General features: G+C 40.6%; 1 protein-coding gene across 1 annotated transcript; it reads left to right on the forward strand.

Annotated features, from left to right (window-relative positions):
- Window positions 1-926: 926 nt before the first annotated feature.
- On the forward strand, window positions 927-1,570 carry LOC110608840 (RING-H2 finger protein ATL80). The gene has a single exon (XM_021748127.2). The coding sequence runs from the start codon at window positions 927-929 to the stop codon at window positions 1,461-1,463; it is 537 nt and encodes a 178-aa protein (XP_021603819.1). The 3' UTR covers window positions 1,464-1,570.
- The last annotated feature ends 10,478 nt before the right edge of the window (window positions 1,571-12,048 follow it).

The raw sequence follows: 12,048 nt of genomic DNA on the forward strand, positions 1-12,048 counted from the left end.
ATATACCTCTTAGTTTTTATACCTTGATAGTTCTGTCTCGTATTTTTAATTTACATATTGAAGACATCTTTACATGATTTTCATTTAATTTTAAAAAATCATGATTTAATATGCTGAGAAAAAATTTTAACTGCGTTAAAAAAATATTAAAGCTAATAAAAATAAATTTTGCTATTAAAATTTATTGTAATAAAATATAATTAAGTGCATACCGTTCTTACAAAATTATTATCGTAAATACTTTAAAATAAAAATTTAGTTTCTATTAAAAATATTCTTATCAATAATTATATATATATTTTTATTAATGATTATATTTCATTGTTTATATATTTCTATGTATTTTTAATAATAATTATTCATATTTGTATTATATATTAATTTTTTTAATATAGATGAAAGGGCTATTGGTTTGATTGAGTTAAATAGAAATTAAACTATTAAATTTTTAAAAATGATCTATGTGGGGATAAAAAAGTAAATATAATTATTTTAATAATACTCGACTGAAATTGGTGGTCTTCGAGATGTCAAAATTTTCTTTTTCTTTCTTGTCGAGAAAAATAACAATGGAGTTTTCCATTAATTTAATTATCTCACATGGTATTACAGGAGAAAATGAGCTGTGTGTTTGGCCTTTTGTAAATTGTAATATAGTAACGTAGCCCAAAAGTTTGATAATCTGAATACAAACTTTGAACTTTATGTTATACCTTTGCATCTACTGTAAATTAGTATACCATATATGGAGGAAACCTACGTTGTCATTATTAGATGTATGTTCTAAGTAATCAAGCATTTATTTATATAAAATTTATTAAATCACATAAGGAAATTTAAATAAAATGGCAATTAAAAAAATTTAGCAAGGCTTCTCTTTTGTAGCATTAGGACCAAACAAGACCAACAAAACAATTATAAAACTCATGCATGCCATTCCTGCAGATCACTATGTCAATGTCCCTTTGATTTCTCTTCCCTTCATGGATGGAGAACACAACCATGGACTCAAACTCAACCCGCTTATCATTGGTGTTTTTGGAATCCTCTCTGGAGCCATTATGGTCGGAACCTTACACTGCATTGCCGCAGGTTGCCGAACCCAACCAGGGCGATCTACAAGCTCACCGAGGCCCAACAGAACCAGACCCCAACATCCTGGAAATAGACCCAACCCTACGAGGATAACAGTTGGAATTGAAAGATTTGGAAAAGAATGTAGTGAAGAAATTTGTTCAGTGTGCTTGTGTGAGTTCAATGATGGTGAACAGATTCGTGTGTTGTCTGAATGCTCGCATATGTTTCATGTTCCTTGTATTGATATGTGGTTAATGTCACACTCTAGTTGCCCGCTTTGTCGAGCTAGTACTGTGCCTCTTCCACGGAATGTAGTCGCGTTGCGGCCGTCTTCCAGTGGGAACCCCTTGCCGGAAGTGCACCAACTGCCTGATCCCGGAGTATGATCTACAAGTTAATGATGGGTGTAAATATCTTTCGTTCTAAGTTTTCATGAATTTTTGCTTCTTGGTCGGTCATCTGAGGGCCTTTAGAAAGTGTGGTGGTGGTGAAAAATGAGACGTTGATATCATCATTGACTAGTTATTTAAACAGTGATTCTCTTAGTTTATAAATTAATTAAACTAGCTTTCATTTAAATTATGTTTATTTGTAAAAAATAATTTATATTTAAAAAATATTTTCTCTATAAAATATTATTTATAGAAAATATTTTTTATGTAAAATATTTTATAATAAAACAATTTATTTTTATTGTTTAATTTTAATTTAAAAAATAAAATATATTTATAAATTTATATAGAGATTTTAATAAAAACTTTAGAGTGCGGGAAATAAGAGGTGAAAGTCATTTTCTGTAAAATGATTTTGTGTTTTTGATAAAAAAATATTTTTTATTGATTAAATTTTTTGAATATTTTAAATATTAAAAAATGTGAAATATTTTTTTTAAAAATATTTTTATAAAATAAACGGAATTTTAGATTATAAACTAATCAAACTAATTTATAAATTCTATAATTTCTAAAAAATAATAATAAATATATATAAGCTTATTTGTTTTACTAAATATGTCAACTGTTTATCAATTGCGTATAAGATTTTTTTTAAAAATTTTTAAATGCTTATAACTATTTTTTCGCTTGTAATTTTACCTAAGTTAAATCAGATATTATTTTAGTATTTTCATTTTAAAAAATAACTTATTTAATTCCCTTTTATATGTTCTTAAAAGTTTAAAATCTAGAAAATAAATAAGTTATATAGTTGTGTTGTTTAAATTATAAGAACACAATAAAATTTGTACTAACAATTAAAAATGATCAGAGATATTATGTAGCGATTAATTAATATATTTTAAACAATAAGGATTCAAATAATTTATTGAAGATGTGAACAAGGCACAAAATGAAATTTCCGATCCTTATCTACCCACTTCCAATATTAGATATCAAGGAAAAATAATTACATAAAAAAAAATTTATATGTAATCCGTTAAAATAAATGAGTATAATAAAATTATTTTGCATATAAAATTAAAAATAAATTTTTAATATTTATAATATAAAATCAATTTTTTGTTATTAAAAAGTGATATGACTTAACATATAACAAAATAATACAGATCAGACAACAGGTCGAACGAATAACAGGTCAGATGACTATTTCATTAAATTAGGTTGGACGACTTCACATATCGAATACCACTCCAATAGATCAGGTCGGATGATTTCACAGGTCGGATATCAGTTCAATAGATCAGGTCGGATGACTTCAAAAATCAGACACCACAGGTCAGACTCCATTCCAATAGACCAGGTCGAACGACTACTCCAAGTGACCTAGTTAGACAACTATTCCAGAAGGCTTATTTCCATCTTTGTACCAGCTATACAAAAATAATTGAAAAATCTTTCATCTCTCCTAGCTTACATGTTTTCTTATAAAGTTGTATATTATGATGTGTACCTTTCCAGAATAGTTGATAGAGTTGTATATAAACACATTCTTCTCAAATAAAAATTGAGCAAGTATTGCTTCAGCCTCTATATTTCCATTAAGTCCTTTTTGTTATATGGTATTAGAGCATACATGTGCTATTTTTCATTTCTAACCGTGTTCTTTTTTTCTTTCTTTGTCACTCAAATGGCAGAAGAATTACCTAGAAACACAACCTCAGAAATAGTAAATCAAAACAAAAATGAAAAAGAGAATGAGAGTGATTTTCTCAGGCTTCAAAATTCAAATAATCCAGGGATGCAACTGGTTAGTGCTCCTCTTGTTGGGAAAAATTATCTGTCATAGAGCAGATCTATGACGATCGCTCTAAGGGCCAAGGATAAACTTGGTTTTATTGATGGCACTTTCGAAATACCACCTGTTGGGTCTCTAAACTTAGAAAAATGGAGGAAGGTGGATGGTATGGTCACCACATGGATATTAAGCTTACTGTCAAATGAACTGATTGATGCATTTATATATGCACCATCTTCTCAAATACTCTGGGAAGAAATTAAGAAAAGATTCAGACAGAGCAATGGAGCTCTCCTCTATCAGATCAAGTCGGAGATAAGTTCCCTTACTTAGGCTAATACCTCTGCCATGATTTATTTTACTAAAATAAAAAAGATTGTGGGATGAATTAACCTGTTTATAGCCCTTACCCATATGTGAATGTGGTCTATCCAAACAGCTGGATGAAATTTGTAATGAGAATAAATTGTTTAATTCTTAATGGGCTTAAATGACAGCTATGATCATGTTAGGAATCAGATCTTGCTTCTGGATCCCCTCCCAACTATTAACAAAACTTACTCAATGGTGGTTAGAGTGGAAAAATAAAGAGAAATACATAGTGACACAATGGAAGACTTCTGTAATACCCGGCTAGACTCCGGTAACGGAATTCCTACCGTCCGGTGGAATCTCGGATGTCAGAAACCTCTAGAAGGGTAAAGTCATGTTTTCATAAAATTTTTTAATGTATTTGATGATTTCAAGTAAGGAGGAAATTGAGTTTTGAATGAAATAGACTATGGAGGCATTTCCAGGTTCGGCCACCGAACCTCAAGTTCGGCAGCTGAACATTGGATGGTTTAGGGGGATAAGTTAGGCTTCCGAAAGAGGCAAAGGTTCGGCCGCCGAACCTCATGTTCGGCCGCCGAACTTGCATGATTTTTGGAGGCACTTTAGGCTGCCGAAAGGTGGTCTGGCAGCCCCTATAAAAGGGCTCTATGGCCGAAATGGGCGAGTTTTCTTCCCATTTTCGGCCAACGGTGAGTCCATGCCCTCCCATGGTCGTTTTTGATGTTTTTCCTTCAATCTTTCATATATTAACAAGTTTTATCTCGATTTGAAGATATTTGAGCAAGTTTTGGAGCTTGGAGACCAAAGAGTAGATTTCTCCCCATCTCCAAGTTAGGATCGTCTTCCCTCTCGATCTTCAAGAGGTAAGCTTAGATCCTACCCCTCTTGTATGTTTTAAATGAGTTTTATGAAGTTTTATGGGGTAGAAATGCATGTATAGGTTATTGTTGGTTTTATGGTTAATGTTATGTTTTTGAGCAATGTGGGTTGTTTGATGTGTTGTAGTTGGGGTTTAGGATAGTTTGAAGCCCCTAGGAGCTTATATGCTTGAGTTTGCATGTTGTAGAATAGGTAAATGCATGTTGAATGAGTTGGCAGGCTTTTGTACATATTAGAGGCTGAGTTTCTGCCCTTTGGATGAACTCAGGTTCGGCAGCCGAAGGCTCTTTCGGCCGCCGAACCTGCCTGTGGTAGCATGTATCGGCTGCCGAACCCTGCCCCCGAAAGTGGACTTTCGGCTCTGGAAGGGAGTTTCGGCCGCCGAAGGTGCCGCTGAATATGCATGAGTTTTGTCTCTGGAGGGAACCTTCGACAGCCGAAAGTGCCGCCGAAGGTGCATGACTTTCGGCTCTGGAGGGACTTTCGGCCGCCGAACCTGCCGCCTAAAGTGCCCTGTTCAGCCTTCCTTTGCATGATTTATGTGATTGTTTTAAGGTATTTTAGGGGGTTTTTGGGGAGTATTTTAGAGGCATGTTCATGGATGTTTGGTCCCTCATTTGAGTCCACCTGTGTAGGTTCAGACCCGAGGAACCGAGGACCCCAGCAGTGAGTCAGCTGCTTCAGTGTCTTGTTAGAGCTAGCCTAAGGTGAGTGGAATAACTCTTTATGCTTTTAAGTAAATAAATCAGTTCTTAACTTGATTCACGCATCATGAATGCCATGAGATATACTATGGTGCTTGCATTAGAACTCACGAATATGTTGCATTGCATATTATGTTGTTGATGTGGATGAATGTTGAATGATCCTTTAGCCCGCACTATGATATGATATGATATGGTACGATATGGAAGACCAGTGAGGCCCATTCTACGCCCCTGGCACTATGTAAGAGAAAGACCAGTGAGGCCCATTCTACGCCTCTTGCATATTGGAATGTTATGTTATGTAATGTAAGAGAAAGACCAGTGAGGCCCAGTCTACGCCCCTGGCACTATTGGAATGTGTAGTGGGCTATTGGTGACAAGTTCATCCTTGATGTGATTTGTCTGTGATGTGATGCATTCCATGATATCATACATTTTAAATATAATGTTTTATTATTCTGCTCACTGGGCTTTAGTAGCTCACCCCACTCCATAATCCCCCAGGTTTGCAGGTACGGGATAGACCAGGAGGCCAGCTAGAGTAAAGTGATGTCTTGTAATAGCTAGTTGTGGACATGAGAATATTGTAATGTAATGTATCAAATAGTTATGAAATGTTAAGGATTGTATTGAGGATAGAATTTTGCTTGACTCTAGTATGTTAGTTAATCCCTTTATACATGGTCTTTAATAATGTTTTATCATTGTTTATGTAAACCAAACTTAAGTTATGATATGTTACCCCATTGGAGCAATTGATGAGGACTCCAGTGTGGGGTTGATGTTTATGTTTATGAATAGTGCATGCACGGGTTGAGTTTGGTATTTGAATGAAAAGAAAAGTTTAAAATTTTTATGTATGGGTTGACCATGTATGGGATTAAACAGGTTTGCAGGATGAATGTTTGGCTTGCTACGAGTCCCGGCGGCCTTAAACCGATCTGGATCCTAGCGCCGGTAGCGGTCCGGATTTCGGATCGTTACAGATTGGTATCAGAGCCCTAGGTTCATATGGTCGGACCTAGAGTGTCGGGCTCATAGATGTTCTAGAAGGTCAAGCACAATAGGAAAATCATGTCCACTAGGATAGGATGTAGAGTCCTGTCTTGAATAATGATGTGAAATGCCATGATTATATGCATGATCATTGATGATATGCTATGTATGTGATGTATGTGATAAGGGTTCATGTGTTTGCACATGAACCATTTGATGCTAATGTTTTATGTGTTGTGTGCTGTTTTTCAGTAAGCGTGATGAGAGAAACTCGTCGATCTGCATGATTGACTGGAGTACCACTCCAGGACGAAGGCACGGATGCCTGTCCTCCTGCATTGCCTAGGGCAATGTCCTGCAGGTCTAGCAGGGAGAGAACATCGAGGGACCCTAGAAGGTCTTTTGATGTGAGCAGAAGAGGGACAGTGCAAGGAGGAATGTCAGAGGATGTGGAGGATGATATGGATGTGGATCAGAGGAGGGATGGCAGTCTTGGAGTGAGTATGTCAGATGAGGGTATGGGAGAGTCCCAAGGAGGCACTCAGGCCTCGGGATTTGTTCAGCCACCTGAGTACCCACCCTTTTCTCAGAATCCCGGGTATTCGATGGGAGGTACATCGGATTACCCCAGTTTTAACCCTTATCACTCTCACATGCCATACCCACCTTTCTACCTACCATACCCACAGTACCCTATGTACCCACCCCCATCTTTCTACCCAGGTACAGCAAACCCTACCCCAGGGGATGTTGCACCTCCTCCACCACCAGCAGCACCTACTGTCCCAGAAATCCGAGTACCAAAACCTAGCTCATCTGGAGGGAGCAAGGTCAAGATGACTGACTACATGAAGCTGGGTGCTCCCCAGTATGAAACCGGTGATGACCCGTTTGTGTATCTTGAGAGGGTCAGAACGATTACAGATGAGATAGGAGCTGATGACAGTAGAGCCATTCAGATGGCTGGGTTCACACTAAAATGCAAAAAGGCCCGAGAGTGGTTTAAAAATTATGTGAACCCGAGGTTGGACAGCCTATCATGGGAGGAGTTTGCAAATGAGTTTGCAGGATGGGCTTTCCCTGACAGTTCAAGGGAGTTGAAGATGATTGAATTTGAGCAGTTGAGGCAGTCAGATGAGATGAGTGTGGATGAGTATACAGATAGATTCTTGGAGCTGTTGCCGTTTGCTGGGCAGAATCTGGACACAGATCAGAAGAAGTCAAGGAGGTATATCATGAAGCTCCATTCCAGGTATTCCTCCTTAATCCAGTCAGCAGAGAGGGAGAGTTTCCATGCCATAGTGGATATGGCTCGGAGAATGGAGGCTAGTGCAATCATCGAAGGGAAAGTTAAGCAGTCAGTAGCACATCCTTCTGGTTCCAAGACCCCAGGTGAGGGAAGATTAGACCCTTCTTCTCTGAGTTTAGCTAGTAAGAGGTGGAGCAGTACCACCAAGAAGCCAAAGAAGAACAAGTTCTGGAATAAGATCAAGTCAGGTCTGGGATTAAGAAGTGACTCGAGCTCAGGTGCAGATAATGCTGCATGTATGAAGTGTGGAAAGCCACACAAAGGAGTATGTCGGTTTGGGACGACAGCCTGCTTCAGATGTGGGCAGGAGGGACACATGGCACGGGAGTGTCCTAGAGCAGCTTTTGTGGCACAGTCTCAGCAGACAGCTTCTGATAGTGTGGCTCAGCCAGCAGCTTCAGCCGCGACTCAGGCTAGTGGCAAAGGCAGAGGGAGAGGGGCAGCCTCTTCTTCAGCGGGCTTCAGGGGTGAAGGTCCATCAGCTCCAGCACGGATCTTCACTATGACTGAACAGGAGGCAAATGCATCAAACACAGTGGTGTCAGGTAATCTCATCATTGGTTGTTCTGATGTTTATGCCTTAATGGATCCTGGTGCATCGCATTCTTTTATTGCTCCGAGGACCATCGAGAGGTTGGGGTTGATGGTCTCTAGGTTAGAGTGTCCCCTATGGGTCAGTGGACCCAAGTGTGACCCGTCAGTGGCAGAGTCAGTCTGCCAGTATAGTCCAGTTTTTGTTGAGGGAAGATGCCTTTCTGCCGACCTTGTGGTTCTAGATTTCACAGATTTTGACGTCATTCTAGGGATGGATTGGCTATCTACCCATGGTGCTACCTTGGATTGCAGAGACAAGGTAGTCAGGTTCAGATGTCAGGATGGGTCAGAGGTTGTCTTCAGAGGAGACAGGAGGGGTACACCTAGAGGTTTAATATCAGCCCTACAGGCTCGTAGGCTGCTCAGGAAAGGTTGTCAGGGTTTTCTAGCTCATGTGAGAGAGCTGGATAGTCATGTCAGAGAGCTCGCCTCAGTGCCCGTGGTCAGAGAGTTTTTAGATGTTTTCCCAGACGAGTTGCCAGGTTTACACCTACTAGGGAGATAAAGTTTGAAATTGAGTTGATGCCTGAAACTAGACCGATCTCTATCCCTCCCTACATGATGGCACCAGCATAACTGAAGGAGCTTAAGGAGCAGTTGCAAGAGCTGGTAGATAAGGGCTTCATCCGACCGAGTACCTCACCTTGGGGTGCTCCAGTACTGTTTGTGAAAAAGAAAGATGGATCCCTTAGACTTTGTATCGACTACAGGCAGTTGAACAAAGTCACTACCAAGAATAAGTACCCATTGCCAAGGATCGACGATCTATTCGACTAGCTAGCAGGAGCAGGTTGTTTCTCCAAGATAGATCTGAGATCAGGGTACCATCAGCTGAGGATAAGAGAAGAGGATGTGCCGAAGACGGCGTTCAGGACCAGATATGGGCACTATGAGTTCCTTGTGATGCCGTTCGGGTTGACCAATGCCCCTGCAGCATTCATGGATCTCATGAACAGAGTTTTCAGTCAATACCTGGATCACTTTGTTATTGTCTTCATAGATGATATCTTAGTGTATTCCAGGAATGCAGAGGAGCATGCCCATCATCTGAGGTTAGTTCTGCAGACCTTGAGGGAACATGGCTTGTATGCCAAGTTCTCCAAGTGTGAATTCTGGCTGAGGAGCATTTCATTCTTAGGGCATGTGGTGTCAGAAAATGGAATAGAGGTGGACCCCAAGAAGGTGGAAGCCGTAGCTAACTGGCCTAGACCCACTATAGTAATAGAGATCAAGAGCTTCTTGGGTTTGGCAGGTTACTACAGGAGGTTCGTCCAGGACTTCTTTAAGATTGCAGCTCCCATGATCAGATTGACTAAGAAGAACCAGAGGTTTGTGTGGACCGACCAGTGTGAGGAGAGCTTTGAGGAGCTAAAGAAGAGGTTGACTTCAGCACCGGTGTTAGCTCTGCCGACCAGTAATAAGGACTTCACAGTCTTTTGCGATGCATCCCGTGTGGGACTGGGTTGTGTGCTGATGCAAAATGAGAGGGTGATTGCTTATGCTTCTAGGCAGCTGAAGAAGCACGAGTTGAATTACCCTACACATGACCTAGAGATGGCAGCTGTAATCTTTGCACTCAAGATGTGGAGGCACTACCTTTACGGGGTAAAATGTGAGATCTTCACAGATCATAAGAGTCTGCAATACATCTTGAGTCAGAGAGAGTTGAATTTGAGGCAGAGAAGATGGGTAGAACTGCTTAGTGACTATGATTGCAAGATTCAGTACCATCCGGGTAAGGCGAATGTTGTGGCAGACGCCTTAAGCCGGAAATCACTTGGCAGTTTGTCCCATATTTCCGCAGAGAGGAGGCCAGTGGTGAGGTAGTTCTTCAAGCTCATTAATGAAGGTCTACAGTTGGAGTTGTCTGGTACAGGTGCTTTGATAGCCCAGATGAGAGTAACACCCGTGTTTCTGGAGCAGGTGGCTCAGAAACAGCACGAGGACCCAGAGTTAGTAAAGATTGGCAGGACTGTTCAGTCAGGCAAGAATGAAGAGTTCAGATTTGACAGCAAGGGGATCCTCCGCTATGGGAATAGATTGTGTGTACCAGATGACGTGGGTCTGAAGAGAGACATTATGAGGGAGGCTCATAATGCCAGATACAGTGTTCACCCTGGAGCCACCAAAATGTATCAAGATCTGAAAAGAATTTATTGGTGGCTAGCTATGAAGAGAGAAGTGGCACAGTTTGTGTCAGCCTGCGAAATATGTCAGAGGGTGAAGCTAGAACATCAGAAGCCGGCTGGAATGCTTAACCCACTACCGATTCCAGAGTGGAAATGGGAGAACATCGCTATGGACTTCGTGGTGGGGTTACCGGCAACGTCCAACAGATTGGACTCCATATGGATGATTGTGGACAGACTGACCAAATCTGCTCACTTCATCCCTGTCAGGAGTGGCTATTCTGTGGACAAGTTGGCGTAGGTGTATGTAGATGAGGTTGTTAGGTTGCATGGGGTTCCTGTTTCAATAGTGTCTGATAGAGGGCCCCAGTTCACCTCCAGGTTTTGGCGGAGTCTGCAGAACGCTATGGGTACCAGGTTGAATTTTAGCACTACTTTCCATCTACAGACGGATGGACAGTCAGAGAGGACCATCCAGACAATAGAGGATATGCTTAGAATGTGTGTGCTGGATTTTGACGGTTCTTGGAGGCATCATCTACCTTTAGTGGAGTTTGCCTACAATAATAGCCATCATGCTAGTATAGGGATGGCCCCATATGAAGCTTTGTATGGAAGGAAGTGCAGGTCGCCTGTCTGTTGGGAAGAAGTTAGAGAAAAGACCTTGGCAGGGCCTGAGTTAGTAGAGATCACCAGCAGAGTGGTGCCCATAATCAGAGAAAGGATCAAGACTGCTGCGAGCAGACAGAAGAGTTATGCAGACATCCGCAGAAGGCAAGTGGAGTTTCAGGAGGGGGATTTGGTATTGCTCAAGGTGTCTCTGATGAAAGGGGTGATTCGGTTCGGGAAGAAAGGTAAGCTAGCTCCGCGGTACATTGGACCCTTTGAAATCTTGCAAAAGATAGGAAATGTATCAAATAAGCTAGATTTACCTGCTTCAATGGAGAGAATCCATCCGGTTTTCCATGTTTCCATGTTAAGAAAGTTCGTGTCAGATCCGGGCAAGGTTCTTAGTGAGCCTGATGTGGAGATCCAAGAGGATCTCATCTATATGGAGCAACCAGTACGGATCCTAGACACCTAGATCAGAAAGTTGAGAAATAAGGAAATCCCGATGGTGAAAGTCCTTTGGAATCACCACAACATTGAGGAGTGTACTTGGGAGACACGGGAGTCCATGCTCCAGCAATATCCTCATCTCTTCTAAGGTGAGTGCTATGTGTTTTGTATGTATGTTGATGTTTTATGCTTTGTATGTTCATGTTGTATGCTATGCCATGTTGTTTGGTGAACATTCGGGGACGAATGTTCTTAAGGGGGGAAGAATGTAATACCCGGCTAGACTCCGGTAACGGAATTCCTACCGTCTGGTGGAATCTCGGATGTCAGAAACCTCTAGAAGGGTAAAGTCATGTTTTCATAAAATGTTTTAATGTATTTGATGATTTTAAGTAAGGAGAAAATTGAGTTTTGAATGAAATAGACTATGGAGGCATTTCCAGGTTCGGCCGCCGAACATTGGATGGTTTAAGGGGGCAAGTTAGGCTTCCGAAAGAGGCAAAGGTTCGGCCGCCGAACTTGCATGAGTTTTGGAGGTACTTTAGGCTGCCGAAAGGTGGTTTGGCAGCCCCTATAAAAGGGTTCCATGGCCGAAATGGGCGAGCTTTCTCCCCATTTTTGGCCAACGGTGAGTCCATGCCCTCCCATGGTCGTTTTTGATGTTTTTCCTTCAATCTTTCATATATTAACAAGTTTTATCTCGGTTTGAAGATATTTGAGCAAGTTTTGGAGCTTAGAGACCAAAGAGTGGATTTCTCCCCATCTCCAAGTT

Source organism: Manihot esculenta, chromosome 8, assembly GCF_001659605.2.
Source record: "Manihot esculenta cultivar AM560-2 chromosome 8, M.esculenta_v8, whole genome shotgun sequence".
Lineage (NCBI taxonomy): Eukaryota > Viridiplantae > Streptophyta > Magnoliopsida > Malpighiales > Euphorbiaceae > Manihot > Manihot esculenta.